Source organism: Anomaloglossus baeobatrachus, chromosome 5 (genome assembly GCF_048569485.1).
Source record: "Anomaloglossus baeobatrachus isolate aAnoBae1 chromosome 5, aAnoBae1.hap1, whole genome shotgun sequence".
Lineage (NCBI taxonomy): Eukaryota > Metazoa > Chordata > Amphibia > Anura > Aromobatidae > Anomaloglossus > Anomaloglossus baeobatrachus.
Window position 1 is genome coordinate 255,049,579 of NC_134357.1, and position 23,230 is coordinate 255,072,808.

At 44.6% G+C, this 23,230-nt stretch overlaps 1 protein-coding gene across 1 annotated transcript in view; it reads right to left on the reverse strand.

The window, feature by feature from the left end:
- Positions 1-9,172: 9,172 nt before the first annotated feature.
- The window catches only part of LOC142309927 (neuropeptide Y receptor type 4-2-like), a 45,616-nt gene continuing 31,558 nt past the window's right edge, over positions 9,173-23,230 (reverse strand). Inside the window, exon 2 of the mRNA XM_075347396.1 lies at positions 9,173-11,780. Coding sequence (XP_075203511.1) covers positions 10,664-11,767 — 1,104 coding nt within the window. The 5' untranslated portion in view covers positions 11,768-11,780 and the 3' untranslated portion in view covers positions 9,173-10,663. The remainder of the gene's footprint in view (positions 11,781-23,230) is intronic.

Here is a 23,230-nt window from a genome sequence, read left to right on the forward strand (position 1 = left end):
GCTCAAAGGTTGAATCTGCGCCAAGTCCTGTGGTCACTGTTCTTTGCCCACTTCGACTTCGCTCTGCATTTCTGTTCAGCTGAGAAGACCATTAAGGCTGATGCGCTATCACGATTGTTTTGTCGGCCGCTCAGGAGGAGGATCCTTAGCATATTATTGAGCCTTCCAGGTTGGTGACAGTGGCTCCTATAGACATGTCCCAAGTTTCTGCTGGTAAGATGTTCATTATTGAAGCAGACAGGAAGCAAGTTGTTCAGTGGGGTCATTTCTCCAAGCTGGCCACACTGGACAGAAGTCCCTGCAGCTGATCTTTTGGCATAATTGGTGGCCAATGCTGCGACAAGATGTCCTGGAGTTTGTTTCGGCCTGTCTCTCATGTGTCCGCAAAAATACCCCAAACAAGTTTCCTGATGGGCAACTGCTCCTTGGCAGCATATTGGGATGTACTTTTTCACTGACCTGCAGAAGTCCTTCGATTGCACTACCAAATGGGTGGTGGTAGACAGGTTTTTGAAAATAGCCCATTTTACGCTACTGACTGGTTTGCCTTCTGCGCCTGTGCTCGCTGACCACTTCATTCAGCATATCTTCCAGCTGCACGGTCCTCTGCTCCACATCGTGTCCGACAGAGGTGTCCAATTTATGTCTCGATTCTGGTGGGCCATCTGCAAGCTACTAGATGTGACCTTAGACTTCTCATCGGCCTATCATCCACAGTCCAACGGCTAAGTGGAACGGGTGAATCAGGTCTTGACGAACTTCCTGCGGCACTTCGTCAAAGAGCATCATAACAACAGGGTTAAGTTCCTTCTTTAGGTAGAGTTCTCATATAAAAATCACATGAGTGAATCTCCCGCCAAGTCTCAATTTCAAATAGTGTATGGGCAGCAACCCAGAATTCCATTCCCAGTTACGCTTACGCAGCTGAATGCCTTTGTCAAGACTTTCTCCAAAATGTGGACAGAGACAAAGTCCTCCCTTTAGCAGTCCTCTGTTACGAGGGGGACCCGGGGAAGCGTGCCAAGATGGGAAATGGACAGCTTCCGCCGGTCAAGGTCCACTGTGCGGTGTAAGGGACCGCCGCTATGGTGGGTGAAGAGTGAGCGGGTTGCTGCTAGCGATCGTCTGGAATGTCACAGACGATCTATGTACACCGATCTGCCCTAACCCGTGAGGGTTGTATGGCACAGATCTCACGGCTCGGTGTACCTGTTGCACGGGGAAGCACAGAGGTGCCCACGCACGTGTGCCAGTGGAAGTCACGAGAATATGGCACGAGGGTAGCACAGAGGTGCCCACGCACGTGTGCTTTCAATAACCAGGTGAGTCCGGTGGAGACTCGAGGAGCTCACCTGGGACAGGAACACGGCCTGTTGAAGGGGATACTGCCGGAGCAGCAAGGCAGGAACACGGCCTGTAAACGAGGTACTGCCGGAGCAGCAAGGGCCAAGCCCACAAGAGACAGTAATGCCTGAGCAGTGGCGTGGCAGCACGCTGCCAGACATCCAAACATAGAAGGACGGTCGCGCGCCGCCATGATGGCAGGGGGAGCTTTTAAGGAGGTGCAGCTCCACCCGAGGGCGGGCGCGAGGCGGAGATGACGGACTTGACCCAATCAGTGTCCACGACGTCCCAGCCTGGCCAGTCAGGATTCACCACGTCACCAGCCTTGTCATCAAGCCGTGTGACGTCAGTGAGCGAATCAGGACCCACCACGCATTGCACATGCTCACCCTCCTGCCTCTGGGAAATAGAGGCGGGATCCTCGGTCTCACAATGTGCAGAGATAACGGGAATCTCACTGCTTCCCTGAGCAGTAAACCTCTGCACATTGCGTAGCCTCGCAGACCTTCGAGGCCGCTGAGCAGGAGAGTCTGCGGCAGGCCAGGAATGGGAGACTGCTTCACTCCTTGTAACAGGAGAACCACTAGGTGTCACCCTTCTGCTGCCTCTCTGAGAAGGTATCTCCTGCACACTGCGCAGTCTGGCAGACCTTCGGCGCTGCTGAGCAGGAGTGCTCGTGGCAGGCAAGGAATGGGAGACTGCCTCAGTCCTTGCCTCAGGAGAGCCACGAGATGTAACAGTCCTCCATCTGTATGAAGAGGCATGCGGACACAAGATGCTTTGATTCCCCTTTGTTCCAGCCCGGAGACAAGGTATGCCTCTCTTCTAGATATGTCCACCTCAAGTTGCTGTTCAAGAAATTGGTTCTCTGCTTCACCGGTCCCCTCGAGGTGCTCCAGCAGATTAACGAGGTGTTCTCCAAGTTGAAGCTCCTGGCTTCCCTACGAATTCCCAACTCCTTCGATGTTTCCCTCCTCAAACCCGTCATCCTGAGTCGTTATGTGACGCCCCTGGACTATCAGGTCGTCACTGGGTATTGCACAATCTGCCTTTCCGTGCAGTATCCACCTCCTTCTTAGTTTTGGGTCCCTAACTATATGGTGTTGTCTACATCAGCTAATCAAACGTTAGATACACCATGCACCGCACCCACCAAACACACCAGCGGATGGCTTGAGTGGAATACAGTCGCCCACCTGGGGGGTTGGAGAGGGGAGGTCAGGATTGTCAAAAGGAGAGAGATGAGTCTGGAAGTGAAAGAGAGAGGAGGTCAGGAGCAGGACTCCTAGGAAGCAATCTAGGTGGCAGACGGTGGTCTGGGCCTAGGGGAGCTGGATCCCCAGTCGCAGGGGATCGTGGCAAAGGGCACGGATCTGTCAAGGAGGACAGCTGGCGGCCTTGCACCATCACTGGGCTGGGACCAAGGCACGACGGGGTACGTGGACTCTAGGTCGGGGAGTAGCTTCAGGCAACCTGACAATTTACCCGAGGAGAACGGAGTCTTCAAGATCCGTTCCCACACGCTCCAAAATTGGGATACTAGCGCAACGAGGGGGATAGGACTTTCCACTCAAAACGGGTCCAGAAAATCCCAAGCGTGAACCCTGAGAGCAAACTCCCACACTTAGCCATAGTGGGGAGTGGGACCTGGCAGGTTTCATACTACCGGGACCAACAGAGAAGTAAACTTAGTGCCAGGAGGCAGGTCACGGATCACCAGGCAGCACCATTGGGGACGGGACCCGAACTAAGCTCCCTTCAGCGGCAGCGGTATCCAGAACTTTGGTTTATCCAGCTGTCGGTGTCAGCTTAATGGACTGAGTGAGTACGCAAGTGACCCCATTGCATCCAACAGCACTCCCCTACCATCTCCGAGCCCTGGGGTATCCCCCATGCCCGTGGAGGGTTACAACACCTGGCTGCCTTATTCCATCATCCCCGGGTACTCCCAACTGCAGCGGTGGTACTCCTAATTACCACATACCATGGGTGGCGTCACGAACTCTATAAAATCCCCTGTAAATAACCCCCTTCATTTGAGTGGCCACACGACCCTTGGGTCCGGAGACCCTCGAGCCACTGCGAATCCAGATCCGAGCAGCTTGGCTGCTGGCACGGGGGCGGCACAGTTACTACATGGATCAAGGTACCTCACTTCCTCTGGTTAGTGGTGAAGACACCTTAGAGGTAAAAGCCATCCTCACTGTAAAAAGGTATCGAGGTAAAACCTATTTCTTGATGGACTGAAAAGGGTTTGGTCCTGAGAACAGGTCATGGGAGCCAAGGGAGGATATTAATGCTCCTCTTCTCCTTAATAGATTCCTGGAAAAGGGAGGACGCCCTCTTTTACACCCCCCACCCCTTCCGTTTCCAGGAATCTCTTAAGGAGAAGAGGGGGCATAAAGGGAGAACTGTAACGCCCATACCAGCGTTCCCACACTGTCCTGTCCCCTTCCTCTAGTGAGGACACCAGCTCTCTCATCTTCACAGCTGCCTAGTGGTGGCTGCCCGTCCCAAAACCAAGTTGTTGTCTCCCATGGCCTGCGCACGCCGCACAGACCTCCTGGGAATGTCCTTAGGGCGCGTACACGGACATGCCACTTTTCTTAAAGGGTTAGCATGCCCTGACTTGGAAGTGCCTCTCAGCTTAGCTGAGAGGCATCAGGTATATAAGGCACCTTCCCCTTAAGGGAGTTTCCTGGGCAACGAGTTCTATATGTTGCTAGTTCTCAAGTTCACTGCTGCTGCTGTAACTATCCACAGTGGCCACTTACCACAATATTCACAACTGCTGCAAGTGTCCACACCAGCCACACACCACAATATCAGCTGCTGCTGCACAATGGGCCACCGCTGCCTCATCCAAGCATCTAAATCCACGGCACCAGCTGCTGCTGTTTCTACAACTAGATAATGTATTGTATCCGTGGCGCCAGCTGGTGAAGTACCATTGATTGTGTGTGCCTATCGCCACCTTTGGTGGCTGTAGTGAAGACTCGGGGGGCCAATCTAGTTTGCTACTCCAGGCTATTGATTGGTACCTTTATTCCAGTGGAGCTCATTGTCCTGTTGAAAAATAAATGTTGGTCCAACTAAACACAAACCAGATGGAATAGCATGCCGCTGCAAGATGCTGTGGTATCCATGCTGTTTCAGTATGCCTTCAATTTTGAATAAGTCCCCATCACACTTCCTCCTCCATGCTTCACGGTGGGAACCAGGCATGTAGAGTCCATCCGTTCACCTTTTCTGTGTCGCACAAAGACGGTGGTTGGATCCAAAGATCTCAAATTTGGACTCATCAGACCAAAGCACAGTTTTCCACTGGTCTAATGTCCATTCATTGTGTTGTTTAGTCCAAACAAGTCTCTTCTGCTTGTTGCCTGTCCTCAGCAGTGTTTTCATAACAGCTATTTTACCATGAAGGCCTGCTTCACAAAGTCTCCTCTTAACGGAGTTGTCCGCCATAAACTCCAAAAAAATTTTTAAGTTAATCTGTGCTGTATTGTCATATAAAACACCCCCTACATTATTTTTTTGTTTTCTAACTTTTGTTTCTCTTGATTTCTCACTTTATTCTCTGCAGCTCTTTGTTTACATTCAGCACAACCTAACATGATATGTTTGACTGCCAAATCCACAGTCACAGCTGGCACCGCCCAGCCTCAGTGTCCAGCCACACCCTCTGCCCGCCCCCCGCACACACATTCCCTGTCAGTATTCTGCCCCAGCACCTGATAGATAAATGAGTACTATGTAATGAAAATTATATATAGCCCCTATTGTGAGTCTATAGGATACACACACACACACACACACACACACACACCTAGAGTTATATAATATATTATACATAATCCACCCTCATGCACTCTCTTCTCTCCCACTGCACTGTCTCCTCTGCCCCCCAGCACTCCTCTGTCTCTCACCCCCATGAACTCTCATCTCTGCCCCCCTGCTGTGTCAGCCATGAACTCTCTTCTCTGCCCCCTCCACTATGTCAGCCGTGCACGCTCTTCTCTGCCCCCTGCTCGCTCTCTCTTCTCACCCATGCAGCATGCTGTCTCTTCTCCTCTGTGCTGTGATGATTACAGTGTCCTTACAGCTGAGCGATACAGAGCTCAGTGCTGTTGTTCGCTGGTGTCAGGTGACATCCCTGCTTCTGACTGTATTCAGAAGCGAGGAGCACGGGAGGCTGCATTCATCACAGAGACAGCGCACGGGGGAGGGAAGTCACAGTTGCCCGACCACCATACAACATAATGAGCTGAGGACACCGTCGGGCAAACAGCTCTCATGGTGTCCTAGACAGAGAGGGCAACCCTGTATTTGTCCAGCACATACAGGGCACAGATCGCCCTTAATCATAAGGACTTATGATTAAGGACTCTAGTTGTTTTTATGGTATAGTCCGAAACGCGTAAAGTTTCCATGTAAAAATTCATACTCGGCCTTCACGATGTTTTCAATATTTCTAATAAAGACTTTGAAGATTTTATCGTAAAAGGAGAATCAGTGCCGGATCATTTTTCCTATTTCCTTCATCCACTAACCGGTTGGGACTCACCGACGGATCCTAGGCACCCGCATGGTCCAGCAGTCCGGGCAACAGGTGAGCTGAAGAATTTTTCTTTCCTTCATCTGATTTGGTCTTTACCTTGAAATGTCTTGGAAATGAGAGTCACACAGCGGATGAGTTGTGGACAGCTCTTGCGAGCGAGTTTCGTAAATGGTTGTCTCCACTCAACCTGCAGCCAGGGAAGGCCGTGTGCGACAATGCTGCAAACCTGGGTGCGGCCCTTCGCCGGGGCAAGGTAACACACGTGCCTTGTATGGCTCACGTGTTGAACCTTGTTGTCCAGCAATTTTTAACCCACTATCCCGGCCTAGATGGGCTTCTGCACAGGGCACGGTCACTCTCTGCTCACTTCCGCCGTTCAACCGGTGCAGCTGACCGACTTGCATCGTTCCAGAAGTCTTTCGGCCTGCCGATTCATCGCCTGAAATACGATGTGGCGACACGCTGGAATTCGACTCTCCGTAGTGGTGGGAAGACTCCATGTGTGTCGCCGTCCTCAGCGGCTTTGTCAGCGCGGCGACATGCACAGGGTCTTCTCACCATTACCCTCAGGTTTCTTATGGATATTTCTGTGGTTGCCCCTGCCTTTTTATTTCTATCACCGGAGCTATCTTGCTTTAGGCACTCATTGCCTTTGCCAGGTTGATTCTTATTTCCACCACACCATACTGCGGACCCACCATGGATATCTTGGTGGGCTATGCATTTTGACCATACACGTTCTATCTTTATAAGCTCAGGGGCTTTGTATATGCAATTATTATGTTGCTTTTTCATGTTTATTTATCCTGTGTTTTTCTCCTTGCTCTCTATTTTTTGAGTCAATAATGGTTACATCACCTGAGTACTTTATATCAAACTGTCTCTATTGGACATTATTAGGCATTGTTTTGCCTTATTATTATTATTATTATTATTATTATTATTATTATATACCACGGGTCTGCTTTTGCTACAGTATATAATTATTGTCATTCATTGCTATAGCCTATCTTGTGGATTATGTTCCTCATAGGGTGTGGTGTCCATGTTTGCTAATTTTAAATGTTCTTAATCTGTCTGTTGTTGGCATTTAATAAAATGAGTTTATAATTTATGTTATTATTGATTGCATTTTTTCCGGTGTGTACATGACTACATGCAGAGCTTTTTCTCCTTGTTCCCTAAAGTTGGTCTGTTTGTGAGTGTGATTTGTCATCTTGTCTTGGCCAGCTGGAACTAGCGGCAGTATGTGGCCTGCATGGATTACCAGCCCGCACAACGAAAGTCCACCTACCCAGCCAGCACCAGGTATTTCAGGTAGTATGCTGGGGCATCCGGATTCAATCTCATACCCATGACTACTGCCCACGTCACTTAACACTATAATATGACCCTAGGGATCACGCTATGTACCTTGTATCAGTTCAGCTCCCACTATATAGATATATGTTATCTTTGATTGATATAGATGATCACTTCTTTATGGCAGGCACTAAAAATATTATTTTATGTATGCTTATCTCTAGCTTCCTCTTTATACTCCAAACAACACTGTTATAAGATGCAGCAGTGTTAACAGCGTGTGTAAATGCATCTGGAAGCAATTTATGAAGCTACAAGATCATGCTCCAATGAGAATTACATTGAATGTGGGTTTGGAAACTTAGTGACTCTTCTCATGGTTTAAAATAGCTGGAGATGACCCATCCCCATAATTAGAAATAGAAGGCTGAGTGCAATGTAAACTATACAGTCCCATGAGTGGTTTATTGCCATACTCAAAGCAATAAGAGATAAAAACAAAGACCTCATTGATCAAAACCATGTAACCAAAAAGTGACCTGTTGTCCATAGCTGAAGAAAGAAGGGAAGTTTTATGGTTATTGTCACTAGCACAAATCTCCAAATGAGCTGCACCTGCTAACAAAGATGGGTTTGGACGACATTCTAATATATATTGGGCACTAGCCGACTGATGATTGGGACAGATGCCGATTAAACGTGTCTGACTTTGGACTGCCAATAGCATTGTCTTCCCAGACATAAGTCACTGTTCGACGTGTCAGTTGGTGGTTTTCCCATGGAGAGCACCGGAGAAATTGGCTGAGCAAGTGGTCTTTAATACGTCACAGCTGCATGAGATGGCAATTGGTCAATCGATCAACCAAAATATAGTTTGGCCGACAGACATCTAATGTATATGGCCATCTTAAAGATGCTGATACTCCATAGATACTGAACGGCCATATAGCAGCCAATAGCTTTCTCTCCTTAATGCACATGAATGCTTGGCCAAGTGCTTATGTATTTTCAAAGGCAAAAAGTGAAAGGCGCAGTCTGACACCAATGTCAGAGACATAACAATCGAAAAAACAAGAAGATTGGGTATTTGATGTAAAATGGTTCTTATCTTTGCCAACAAAAGCATGTTTTTAGGAACATACATGGAGCCCCCAAACAAATTACATGGTTGGTCTGTCCCACCAAAATCTGAGTGTTTGTCTAAATTTAACTTATTGAGCTTTTACACTGTTTTTCACTTGTACCTGTACCTACCTTCTTAACACTAGAAGTCCCAAAAATTTCGAGCTCCCCCCTGAAGTCCCGAAAGAGGGTCAAATGACCCTTAGTCCAAACTGACAACTGACAACTCTGATGGCTCGAATTAGCATCCTTTCATTTGTAAATGTGGCCATTGCCTGAGGAATCTGCAGGGGGCAATTGTGTTGATCCACCTCAACAAAGGATGTTAGCTAAAATCCTTCAGGTCATTCGACCCGTCTCTGGGTTCCAAAGGTAGAAATGTTAAATGACCCCTCTCTGGAACTTCTAGTGTTAATAAAATTAATGTCAAACCTTAGAGTAAAAATTAATAGTTCTGTAAATGTTTCATTGAATATCATACTGTATGGTGAGCACTGTGCGAGCATCACACTGTATGTGGCAGGAACTGTGGGGCCATGAAAGCGGTATTGTACTGTGTGGAAACACTAATGGGCTTCACTAGGAGAAATATTTGTTTGTATGACCATGTTTGGAAAATGGCTTAGCATAAAACTAAAATACTATGGATCCTTCTTTAATAACTTTTAAATTTGGGAGGTACAGAGTGGATGTGTGATCTGTAACCCTGATATGGATTTAGCGCTGAATTTTAACACGAAAATGACTGTTCTTTATGTATCGAGTTCTTTATGAATGTGAACATAAACATGTGGGACAGCAAACTGAATTTGATATCGGTGAACACTTTTAATAATAAGTCTGGCAAAAGAAAAACACATCAATACATCTTGCCCAAATAAAGCATATAATTTAATTTGAAGCACCATTGGCAAAAATCGAACTTTGGTAAACTTTGGCAAAAATGTAGAGTTATATCATTCTGGTCAATTTATGACATTATTTATATGCAAGGAAGAAAAATAGACCTGATGACCCTAAATAAAAACCTCTTCAGAATTGTGGTGAAAATGGGTCTTTTCGAAGTACCAATACTTGGAAATATAAAAGCCATAATCAGGAATATCAGGTCTAGATCAGAGGGTCATCTAAAAAAAATGGTCTTTATGAGCAATTACATACAAATACCTATATGCTACATTGAGTTACCAAATGATGCTCTAGAATAGGACATCACATAATATTTCCTCCATTTATGAGAAAAACTAGATGAATACTCAATTGAAAGGACACATGATATAAAGCAGATAACATTAGATAATGGCAATTAAATGGTCAAACTTGCCTGAAAATACATGATATATGCTCATGTCATGATATATGAACATGTCATGTCATGGTTATAATTTTCATATATAGCTGTGTATAGCAAATTTTCTCATAAGAAATGATACAACACACAATGAAAGCTCTATAAATATGAAATGTGAGCAAACAATATGTTGTACATGCCTATGAAAACTGTTTTTTACATAAAAAACTAGAATGTGTAATTTCAGTGTTCAGATTATACTTCGTTCCCTAGAGTTTAAGTGACATTACAGATGTCCCATGCCATATACTTGTTTATGTTCCCATAGTTTCATGGCAAATCTTCAAATATTTGTCTTCATGGGTGGTGAAAACGTCAGTTATTGTAGTTTCCGAAAAAGAAAACATCAGTTATGTTGGAATTACAGCTTTAGCTCCAAATTCTCTTTACGCCCAGCGTTTTCTCAGTCTCAACGTATTGTAGAGGTTAATCAACAGTTCTTTTTTCAGTAGTCATGCTACAGGATATGTATAATTTCTTCAACCAGCTTCTTATAATGTAAGCAACAACCAGCTGATCTTTATCTAAAAGTCTTACGGTTGACGAGAAGTCACTTAAAATGAACCAGCTGTCTTAGACCGGTATAGATTTTGGATTTTGCACAGTTTGTATATCGGAGACAGGCCCCATAGTGCATATTAAAAGAGGACCTCCATCCTTCATTACTTTGTTAGGTTTCGCCACTTGCTACTTCTTCCATTCCTTTACGCCAATGCCCAAGTACAGTATTTGTTACAAGAAAGTTCCTATAAAGAGGTTTAACCTATACAGGTTTTCAAAACTTAGTAGCACATGGAATAGAGCCAACCAAGGCTGGACACTGGGTTTTCAAGATCCCCATAGCAGCTGCACAGTCCGCCTCTAAAGGTACATACGACCTGTATTTTCAGCTAGATTTTAAATAACCATTAAACACAAGTCTGCTATTCATTTTGCACTATTATAAAAAGTCTTCAAGGTAAATTTTAGTGCTCTCTCCCCTCTCAAATTGATACTTGTTCAGGCTCTGAATTTGGTGAACCAGGCAAAATATTGCCAGCTGTAAAGTGTTTGATGGACAATGGATGTTTTTCAGACTCGTCCAATATATCAGGTCCCTTCTTTCTCCGGCCTTTGCATTTCTGGACCAAGATCTTTACTTCTTTTTTAACATTGCTGTTGAGTAGGCCATATATGATTGGATTGATGCAAGTGGAAATCATGGCAAGCAGGTAGCACAAGAAGAAGATCAGATTATGGTAGCAAACAGAAATCAACTGATGGTTCCATTCCACTATAATGTTAAAAATTTGAAGTGGCAAGTAGCATATTGCAAACGCTCCAAGCATTGATGCCAACATAAGATTAACTCTTCTCATGTGGTTGTAGCTCCTTCCCAATAGACCTTCTCGTCGACGCAGATGAAAAGATATACGAAGGTAGCAGCAGATTATAAAACAGAGGGGTATCACATATTGCAGAAGTAGTAAAGTCACTGTATAAGCCCTCCTCTGTTGACCTGAAGTCCAATACTCTGCACATACAGACTTATCAGGATGAAAGTCCAGTACCTTTGAAATATTTTTGTGAGGACCATCCTTTAAGTCTACAGCGTAGACCAATGGCAAAGCTAAAAGTGAGGCCAGTCCCCAGACAAGAAGAACTGCTGTGTAAGCTTGAGGGACATTGGGCTTCCAACCTGTGGGGTGTAGAATTAATTGGTGTCTCTCTAAGGCAATCAGTACTAAGATCATGACAGAAACAGTAACGGATGCGCATCCAATAAAATTGGTAATCTTACACAAACACCGACCAAACATCCAGTAATCCATAATAGTGTAGACAACTGTGAAGGGCAAGCAAAATATTCCAACCAATATATCAGAGAAAGCCAAGTTGGTGATAAGAATGTGTGTAACATTTCCCTTCTCTTTTCTCCGACAAATCACATATATTAGAGAGCTGTTCCCAAGCAAGCAGAAAAATATCAACAGACTGTACGACGTCCCAACAAATGGCGTTATATCTGGGGAATGTCTACAGTTATTCATGATTGAATCTTGGAAATGCCGAGCAGAAGTTGTGTCAAAAAATATGCTGTGGTTCATCTTGTCTTGAGGACTGTGTAAAAATAGAAAAAAAAGCATTTGTTACTATGTAGTAAATCAATTTTTCTCTTTCAAGTATGGTGGATCAGTATAACGAAGTTTAAAGCAACACTCCAGCATTTTTAGATTGCACTGCTGGAGTGGTTCTTTAATTCTAAGTCCCCTGACTATCATATCACTATCATATACTCTTTTTCCGCCACTCTGGACAGTCTCCTGTGATTTGTGACATGCCGGCATGCTCCAGTGTTTCATGGAGTGCGTCAGAGGTCACAACTCAATGTGTCTCTATGAGAGCCTTGTTCTGGCTCTCATAGATTTGCATTCGGAGATTGTGATGTAACTTCTGACTTCTGGCCAGTCAGAAGTTACAGTCACAAGATGGCGTTGTGGGACCAGAGTGGCATTGGTAAAAGTGAAGCTGCCAAAAGGTGAGTATCTGACAGAAGGCAGGGGACTTAGATTTAAAGTGCCACTCCAGCGCTGAAAAAACAAAATGCTACACTTAAGTAATTTATAATATATTTACAAATATATTTATACAATTATTTAAGACTTTTACATTTTTCACATAAGAAAACATTTGCACTTAACGTCAATACAAAAAAAGAGGTGAAGGCGAACATGAAAGGAAAGAGGGGCAAGCAAACTGAGATAAAAGGAACGAGGAGTTGATGCAGATGTGGTGCAATATGGTGCATAATTGGCCAAAGGGCAGACTAGCACTTGACAGATGTGGATGTCCATATGCACATATTCACAAGTCCCACAATTTGAGAAACTTATCTTTAATGTACTTGTAAGTTGCACATGGGTCATCGGCGTAAGAATTCTGGCAAAAGGAAGTGTGGTTTTAGTAACAAATCAGTTTTTAATAGTTTTATTAAAACTTTGTGCTTAAATAAATGATTACACACTTTATTTTTTCTGTATACCTTAGGCCCCCTTCACACGCACGTGCCTCCGGTACGTGTTTGACAGTTCTCACGTACCGGAGACACGTACACATGTAGACCAAGGTATTCCTATGGTTTCGGACGCACGTAGGTTTTTTGGCATGGAATGTGTGTCTGTCCCGAACTTACGTGTGTCCGTGTGTTCCACATGTTCGTTTTCTCTCCGGCATCACGGATGTCACACGGAACGCAAACGTGTCACACGTAACACAAACGTGTGACACGCACCGGAGAAAAGACATGTGTCTGCGTGGAAAAAACCCAAACCTTTACTCACCTTCTCCAGCCCTGCAGTCTCTGCCGCTGCTGTCACTTGCTGCCGACCGCCGCTCATTATGCTCATTGAATATTCACTTCACTGCGGCCGGAGCAGCAGCAGCGGGGAGTCGTCAGGACTGGAGACCGAAGATCAGCACCACGGACAGCGACGCCAGGGACAGGTGAGTAGAAAGTTCCCGTTCTATGTGTCTTATCATGGATAACACACGGAGAACACACGTAGCCCATAAACGCGGGTCACGGAGGGCAAAACGGACCTCTGACACGTGCGTGAAAAACGTTTTTCACGTATGTGTGAAGGGGGCCTTAGGGATAGTCAGATCTGAGACATCTATGGCATTGCATCAGGACCTGCATTTATCTAAGGAATGAGGCACCATCACAGATTCAGGGCTTCCACAAATGTCCAAATTAGACTAACCCCAAATGTGTAAAATAGACCAGTCTGTCAGCAGGCTTTTACTAAGCATGACATAGAGACAGAGATTATGTGTTACTTATTAGGCTGTGTGTTGTTGTCTCAAAACCATAAGTGTTTTATTAGCAGGAGATTATCACATGCCTTTTGGTCAAACTCTGCCTCCAGAAGTGCTTAGAAACTTACTGTGAATAGACAAATGTACACAGAAAGCTGTGGTGTGGGAGGGGTTAGTTTTCTGACAACTCTTACATCTAAAAACGCTGATAGTATCACAACCGCTGCACCCAGTAAACCAAGTGATAAATTGTTGGATTCAGGTTCTCCTTTCCTATATTATGGTGCTCTCTATGGATGAGTGAATACTACAGGTTCGGGATATTTGTACTGAATACCTAGTAGTAGTACTATTCCACTATCCGTCACGAATAACGAACCTAATGCAAGTCAATGGGGAACCCGAGCATTTTTCTGGGAAATCTTCAAGATACAAGTGCATCTCAATAAATTAGAATAGCATCAAAAAGTTAATTTATGTCAATAATTTAATACAAAAAGAAATGCATATATTATATAGAGTGATTACACACAGAGGGATCTATTCCTATATATTATATGGAGTCATTACACACAGAGGGATCTATTCCTATATATTATATAGAGTCATTACACACAGAGAGATATATTCCTATATATTATATAGAGTCATTACACACAGAGGGATCTATTCCTATATATTATATAGAGTCATTACACACAGAGCGATCTATTCCTATATACAGTTAGGTCCAGAAATATTTGGACAGTGACACAAGTTTTGTTATTTTAGCTGTTTACAAAAACATGTTCAGAAATAAAATTATATATATAATATGGGCTGAAAGTGCACACTCCCAGCTGCAATATGAGAGTTTTCACATCCAAATCGGAGAAAGGGTTTAGGAATCATAGCTCTGTAAAGCATAGCCTTCTCTTTTTCAAGGGACCAAAAGTAATTGGACAAGGGACTCCAAGGGCTGCAATTAACTCTGAAGGCGTCTCCCTCGTTAACCTGTAATCAATGAAGTAGTTAAAAGGTCTGGGGTTGATTACAGGTGTGTGGTTTTGCATTTGGAAGCTGTTGCTGTGACCAGACAACATGCGGTCTAAGGAACTCTCAATTGAGGTGAAGCAGAACATCCTGAGGCTGAAAAAAAAGAAAAAATCCATCAGAGAGATAGCAGACATGCTTGGTGTAGCAAAATCAACAGTCGGGTACATTATGAGAAAAAAGGAATTGACTGGTGAGCTTGGGAACTCAAAAAGGCCTGGGCGTCCACGGATGACAACAGTGGTGGATGATCGCCGCATACTTTCTTTGGTGAAGAAGAACCCGTTCACAACATCAACTGAAGTCCAGAACACTCTCAGTGAAGTAGGTGTATCTGTCTCTAAGTCAACAGTAAAGAGAAGACTCCATGAAAGTAAATACAAAGGGTTCACATCTAGATGCAAACCATTCATCAATTCCAAAAATAGACAGGCCAGAGTTAAATTTGCTGAAAAACACCTCATGAAGCCAGCTCAGTTCTGGAAAAGTATTCTATGGACAGATGAGAAAAAGATCAACCTGTACCAGAATGATGGGAAGAAAAAAGTTTGGAGAAGAAAGGGAACGGCACATGATCCAAGGCACACCACATCCTCTGTAAAACATGGTGGAGGCAACGTGATGGCATGGGCATGCATGGCTTTCAATGGCACTGGGTCACTTGTGTTTATTGATGACATAACAGCAGACAAGAGTAGCCGGATGAATTCTGAAGTGTACCGGGATATACTTTCAGCCCAGATTCAGCCAAATGCCGCAAAGTTGATTGGACGGCGCTTCATAGTACAGATGGACAATGACCCCAAGCATACAGCCAAAGCTACCCAGGAGTTCATGAGTGCAAAAAAGTGGAACATTCTGCAATGGCCAAGTCAATCACCAGATCTTAACCCAATTGAGCATGCATTTCACTTGCTCTAATCCAGACTTAAGACGGAAAGACCCACAAACAAGCAAGACCTGAAGGCTGCGGCTGTAAAGGCCTGGCAAAGCATTAAGAAGGAGGAAACCCAGCGTTTGGTGATGTCCATGGGTTCCAGACTTAAGGCAGTGATTGCCTCCAAAGGATTCGTAACAAAATATTGAAAATAAAAATATTTTGTTTGGGTTTGGTTTATTTGTCCAATTACTTTTGACCTCCTAAAATGTGGAGTGTTTGTAAAGAAATGTGTACAATTCCTACAATTTCTATCAGATATTTTTGTTCAAACCTTCAAATTAAACGTTACAATCTGCACTTGAATTCTGTTGTAGAGGTTTCATTTCAAATCCAATGTGGTGGCATGCAGAGCCCAACTCGCGAAAATTGTGTCACTGTCCAAATATTTCTGGACCTAACTGTATTATATAGAGTCATTACACACAGAGATCTATTCCTATATATTATATAGAGTCATTACACACAGAGGGATCTATTCCTATATATATTATATAGAGTCATTACACACAGAGAGATCTATTCTTATATATTATATAGAGTCATTACACACAGAGATATCTATTCCTATATATTATATGGAGTCATTACACACAGAGGGATCTATTCCTATATATTAGGCCCGTTTCACACGTCAGTGAAAAACATGTCCCTGCGTGTGCCGTGAATCACGGCACACGTGGGTTGTCTAAGTGCAATCCGGGCTCCGTTATCCGTGGCCCATGATTGCACTTAGAAATCAACTCACCTGCGCCCGCTCCCGCTGTCCATGGTGCTGATCGCTCCCGCGACGCAGCATCCGGCCGGCGCTGACCCCTGCAGCAGCTGCTTCCGGGTCGGCTGTGTCGCGCATAATGAATATGAGCGACAGTAATCAGCCGGCTTGGAAGCAGCAAGCTGCACGGGCTGCGAGGACATCGCTGGAGCCGGGTGAGTTAAAATGTTTATTATTTTAAATGCACGTTTCTTTCTGGCACGTGTTTCACGGACCACACCACTGCGTGGTCCGTGGAACATCAGTGATGCCAGAAAAAAATGGACATGTCTCCGTGCAGCAATCACGCACACGCGGGTACGCCGCACGGAGACACGTGCAGTGAAAAATCACTGACGTGTGAGCAGACCCATTCATTATAATGGGTCTGCGTATGTCAGTGATTCTGGTACGTTTAAAAAAAAAGCACAAGCGTCCCAGAATCACTGACGTGTGAAAGGGGCCTTATATGGAGTCATTACACACACAGGGATCTATTCCTATATATTATATACAGTAATTACACACAAAGTGATCTATTCCTATATATTCTATAGTCATTACACACAAAGTCATCTATTCCTATATATTATATAGAGTCATTACACACAGAGAGATCTATTCCTATATATTATATAGAGTCATTACACACAGAGAGATCTATTCCTATATATTATAGAGAGTCATTATGTGACGCCCTGAACTATTCAGGTCGTCACAGGGTTCTGCACAATCTTTCTCTTCCCGTGCAGGGCTCAACCCTCCATGGTTCTGGGAACCTAACCTGCAGTACTGCTTCCAGCAGCATTCACAAATCCTAGTGACACCCTGCACTACACCTGCCAGGCACATCAGTGGGCTGCTAAGCTGGAATAGGGCCGCCCACCTAGAGGTCAGGCAGGGAGGTGGGAGGTGACAAGGGAGTTGGCTCCAGGGGAGCGAAGTGAGAGGAAGCTGGGAGTTGATGGTTCCAGAGGAGGAGAATCCTAGGTCGCAGGCATTGGTTTAGACCTAAAGAAGTCAGACCCCCAGTCACAGGGGATTGAGTCTAGGTGCCGGGACTGGTCTTGGTGGACGGTCAGCAGTCTGGGCCTAATCACCGGTCTGGGGCCGAAGGTACGATGGGGTACATGGACCCTAGGTCGAGGAGAAGCTGTATGCAACCCAGCAATTAACCTGCGGAGGACAGGACCTCTATGGACTGTTCCCACAGCTCAAAAATCAGGAGCATTAGCACAACGAGGGAGATAGGGCTTTCCACATGAGCAGCCCACTAAAATCCCAAGCATGCGCTCCTGAGAGCAGGCTCCTTACTTAGCCACAGTGGGGAGCGGGGCCCGGAAAGCTCCAGGCTGACTGGTCACAAGAAAACATCTAAATTGTTGGTGTCAGGAGTGAGGCCACAAACCACTAAGCAGTACTGCAGGGGACCGGACCCAGACGAGCTCCCCCAGGAGACAGCGGCAGTCAGAGACTTGGTTCACCCTGTTGTCAGCGTCTGCTTATTTGCTGAGTGAGTACCAATTGATCCCTGCAATCAGCGATCCTGCGCCTCCCCTGCACCCCGTACCACAATCCTCAGTCCCGGGGTCACCCCCTACCCATGGAGAGCCACGTCACCTAGCTGCCCCCTTCCATCACCCCGGGTACTCCCAATAGCAGTGGCGGTATTCCCAGTTACCGCACACCACAGATGGTGACACGAACTGTATCCCCCCTGTCTCCCCTGAAAATACCCTCTTCTTCATTTGGAGAATGGCCCCCAGCCCCCAGGTCCGGAGACCCTCGAGCCACGAGCCATCACACCCCTCGGATCTGAGCAGTTCGACCGCTGCAGTGGTGGCACAATTACACACACAGCGATCTATTCCTATATATTATATAGAGTCATTACACACAAAGATCTATTCCTATATATTATATACAGTCATTACACACAGAGCTCTATTCCTATATATTATATAGAGTCATTACACACAGAGGGATCTATTCCTATATGTTATATAGTCATTACACACAGAGGGATCTATTCCTATATATTGTATAGAGTCATTACACACAGAGGGATCTACTCCTATATATTATATAGAATCATTACACACAGAGTGATCTATTCCCTATATTATATAGAGTCATTACACACAGAGAGATCTATTTCAAGTGTTTATTTCTGTTACTGTTGATGATTATATATGGCTTACACCAATGAAAACCCAAAAGTCATTATGTCAGAAAATTAAAATATTATATAAGACCAACTGAAAAAATGATTTTAAACTCAGAAATGTTGGCGCTTACTGAAAAGTCTGTACAGTAAATGCACTGAATACTTGGTCGGGGCTCCTTTTGCATGAGTTACTGCATCAATGCGGCGTGGCATGGAGGAGATCAGCCTGTGGCACTGCTGAGGTGTTATGGAAGCCCAGGTTGCTTTGATAGCAGCCTTCAGCTCATCTGCATTGTTCGGTCTGGTGTCTCTCATCTTCCTCTTGACAATACCCCATAGTTTCTCTATAGGGTTTAGGTCAGGCAAGTTTTCTGGCCAATCAAGCACAGTGATACTGTGGTTATTAAACCAGTTATTGGTACTTTTGGCAGTGTGGACAGGTGCCAAGTCCTGCTGAAAAATGAAATTTCTATCTCCAAAAACCTTGTCGTGAAGCATGAAGTGCTCTAAAATTTCCTGCTATAAAACTAATAAATTTAATATATATGCATTAAAAAATACTTCAGTGGTTTAAAAACAAGTGAAGCGGTAAATAGTACGCGTTTCGGACGTTCCGTCCTTAGTCCCAGTCTATATATATATATAGTTAGGTCCAGAAATATTTGGACAGTGACACAATTTTCGCAAGTTGGGCTCTGCATGCCACCACATTGGATTTGAAATGAAACCTCTACAACAGAATTCAAGTGCAGATTGTAACGTTTAATTTGAAGGTTTGAACAAAAATATCTGATAGAAATTGTAGGAATTGTACACATTTCTTTACAAACACTCCACATTTTAGGAGGTCAAAAGTAATTGGACAAATAAACCAAACCCAAACAAAATATTTTTATTTTCAATATTTTGTTGCGAATCCTTTGGAGGCAATCACTGCCTTAAGTCTGGAACCCATGGACATCACCAAACACTGGGTTTCCTCCTTCTTAATGCTTTGCCAGGCCTTTACAGCCGCAGCCTTCAGGTCTTGCTTGTTTGTGGGTCTTTCCGTCTTAAGTCTGGATTTGAGCAAGTGAAATGCATGCTCAATTGGGTTAAGATCTGGTGATTGACTTGGTCATTGCAGAATGTTCCACTTTTTTGCACTCATGAACTCCTGGGTAGCTTTGGCTGTATGCTTGGGGTCATTGTCCATCTGTACTATGAAGCGCCGTCCGATCAACTTTGCGGCATTTGGCTGAATCTCGGCTGAAAGTATATCCCGGTACACTTCAGAATTCATCCGGCTACTCTTGTCTGCTGTTATGTCATCAATAAACACAAGTGACCCAGTGCCATTGAAAGCCATGCATGCCCATGCCATCACGTTGCCGCCACCATGTTTTACAGAGGATGTGGTGTGCCTTGGATCATGTGCCGTTTCCTTTCTTCTCCAAACTTTTTTCTTCCCATCATTCTGGTACAGGTTGATCTTTGTCTCATCTGTCCATAGAATACTTTTCCAGAACTGAGCTGGCTTCATGAGGTGTTTTTCAGCAAATTTAACTCTGGCCTGTCTATTTTTGGAATTGATGAATGGTTTGCATCTAGATGTGAACCCTTTGTATTTACTTTCATGGAGTCTTCTCTTTACTGTTGACTTAGAGACAGATACACCTACTTCACTGAGAGTGTTCTGGACTTCAGTTGATGTTGTGAACGGGTCCTTCTTCACCAAAGAAAGTATGCGGCGATCATCCACCACTGTTGTCATCCGTGGACACCCAGGCCTTTTTGAGTTCCCAAGCTCACTTGTCAATTCCTTTTTTCTCAGAATGTACCCGACTGTTGATTTTGCTACTCCAAGCATGTCTGCTATCTCTCTGATGGATTTTTTCTTTTTTTTCAGCCTCAGGATGTTCTGCTTCACCTCAATTGAGAGTTCCTTAGACCGCATGTTGTCTGGTCACAGCAACAGCTTCCAAATGCAAAACCACACACCTGTAATCAACCCCAGACCTTTTAACTTCATTGATTACAGGTTAACGAGGGAGACGCCTTCAGAGTTAATTGCAGCCCTTAGAGTCCCTTATCCAATTACTTTTGGTCCCTTTAAAAAGAGGAGGCTATGCATTACAGAGCTATGATTCCTAAACCCTTTCTCCGATTTGGATGTGAAAACTCATATTGCAGCTGGGAGTGTGCACTTTCAGCCCATATTATATATATAATTGTATTTCTGAACATGTTTTTGTAAACAGCTAAAATAACAAAACTTGTGTCACTGTCCAAATATTTCTGGACCTAACTGTATATATATATATATCAGATATAGACTGAGACTTAGGGGTACTTTGCACACTACGACATCGCAGGTGCGATGGCGGTGGGGTCAAATCGAAAGTGACGCACATCCGGCGTCGCTGTCGACATCGGAGTATGTGAAGCCTTTTTACTACGATTAACGAGTGCAAAAGCGTCGAAATCGTATGATCGGTGTAGTGTCGGTCATTTTCATAATTTTTGAAGGACTGGTGTTACATCGCTATGTGTGAAGCTGCAGGAGCGAGGAACTTCTCCTTACCTGCCTCCACCAGCTATGTGGAAGGAAGGAGGTGGGCGGGATGTTTACGTCCCGCTCATCTCCGCCCCTCCTCTTCTATTGGCCGCCTGCCGTCTGACGTCGCTGTGACGCTGCACGACCCGCCCCCTTAGGAAGGAGGCGGGTCGCTGGCCAGAGCAACGTCGCAGGGCAGGTGAGGTAAGTAGTGTGAAGCTGCCGTAGCGATAATTTTCGCTACGGCAGCTATCACAAGATATCGTAGCTGCGACGGGGGCGGGGACTATCGCACTCGGCATCGCTACCATCAGCTTGCGATGTCGTAGTGTGCAAAGTACCCCTAAGGATGGAACGTCCGAAACGAGTACTATTTACCGCTATGTTCACTTGATTTTAAACCACTGGAAGTATTTTTTAATGCATATACAGTCATCACCAAAAGTTTTGAGAATGACACCAAAATTATATTTTCACATGATCTGTTGCCCTCTGGTTTTTAATTGTTTGTCTGATGTTTACATCACATACAGAAATATAATTGCAATCATATTATGAGTACCAAAAGGTTATATTGACAGTTAGAATGAGTTAATGCAGCAAGTCAATATTTGCAGCGTTGACCCTTCTTCTTCAGGACCTCTGCAATTCTCCCTGGCATGCTCTCAATCAACTTCTGGACCAAATCCTGACTGATAGCTGTCCATTCTTGCATAAGCAATGCTTACATTTTGCCAGAATTTGTTGGTTTTTGTTTGTCCACCCGTCTCTTGATGATTGCCCACAAGTTCTCAATGGGATTAAGATCTGGGGAGTTTCCAGGCCATGGACCCAAAATCTCTATGTTTTGTTCCATGAGCCATTTAGTGATCACCTTTGCTTTATGGCAAGGTGCTCCATCATGCTGGAAAAGGCATTGTTGGGCGCCAAACTGCTCTTGGACAGTTGGGAGAAGTTGCTCTTGGAGGACATTCTGGTACCATTCTTTATTCATGGATGTGTTTTTAGGCAAGACTGTGAGTGAGCCGAATCCCTTGGCTGAGAAGCAACCCCACACATGAATCGTGTCAGGATGCTTAACAGTTGGCATGAGACAAGACTGGTGGTAGCGCTCACCTCTTCTTCTCCTAATAAGCTGTTTTCCAGATGTCCCAAACAATCGAAAAGGGCATTCATCTGAGAAAATGACTTTACCCCAGTCCTCAGAAGTCCACTCCCTGTACCTTTTGCAGAATATCAGTCGGTCCCTGTTGTTTTTTCTGGAGAGAAGTGGCTTCTTTGCTGCCCTCCTTGAAACCAGGCCTTGCTCAAGCAGTCTCCGCCTCACAGTGCGTGCAGAAGCACTCACACCAGCCTGCTGCCATTGCTGAGCTAGCTCGGCACTGCTGGTAGTCCGATCCCGCAGCTGAAACAGTTTTAAGATACAGTCCTGGCATTTGCTGGTCCTTCTTGGGCACCCTGGAGCCTTTTTGGCAACAATGGAAGCTCTCTCCTTGAAGTTCTTGATGATGCGATAGATTTTTGACTGAGGTGCAATCTTTGTAGCTGCGATACTCTTCCCTGTTAGGCCATTTTTGTGCAGAGCAATGATGGCTGCATGTGTTTCTTTAGAGATAACCATGGTTAACTGAAGAGAAACAATGATACCAAGCACCAGCCTCCTTTTAAAGTGTCCAGTGGTGTCATTCTTACTTAATCATGACTGATTAATCGCCAGCCCTGTCCTCATCAACACCCACACCTGTGTTAATGGAACAATCACTAAAACAATGTTAGCTGCTCCTTTTAAGGCAGGAATGCAATGATGTTGAAATCTGTTTTGGGGGTTAAAGTTTATTTTCTTAGCCAATATTGACTTTGCAAGTAATTGCTGTTAAGCTGATCACTCTTTATGACATTCTGGAGTATATCCAAATTGCCATTAGAAAAACTTAAGCAGTAGACTTTGTAAAAATTAATATTTGTAGCATTCTCAAAACTTTTGGCCATGACTGTAGACTAAAACATATTTCTTTGTACACAGGGAACTTGGGTGCCCGTTTCGTAGTGTCACTGCTGAAAATTCTGCAGCGATTTGGCGGTGCATGTGCATTTCAAAATGCGTGTATTGTGACTGCTGAATTGATGCATAATGCATGTGCTCTGGATGCTTTCTCTCTCTATAGACAGAGTGGGAGCAACATCCAAAGCACACATGTTGCTTTTTTGAACGCAGCGATTCGGCAACAAATTTCAGCATGCAAATTGCTGCGTTCTAAAATGCAACGTGCGCCTCGACGTGCACAATTTACATAGACTTTGCTGGGGATGCAGAATGCATGTGTTT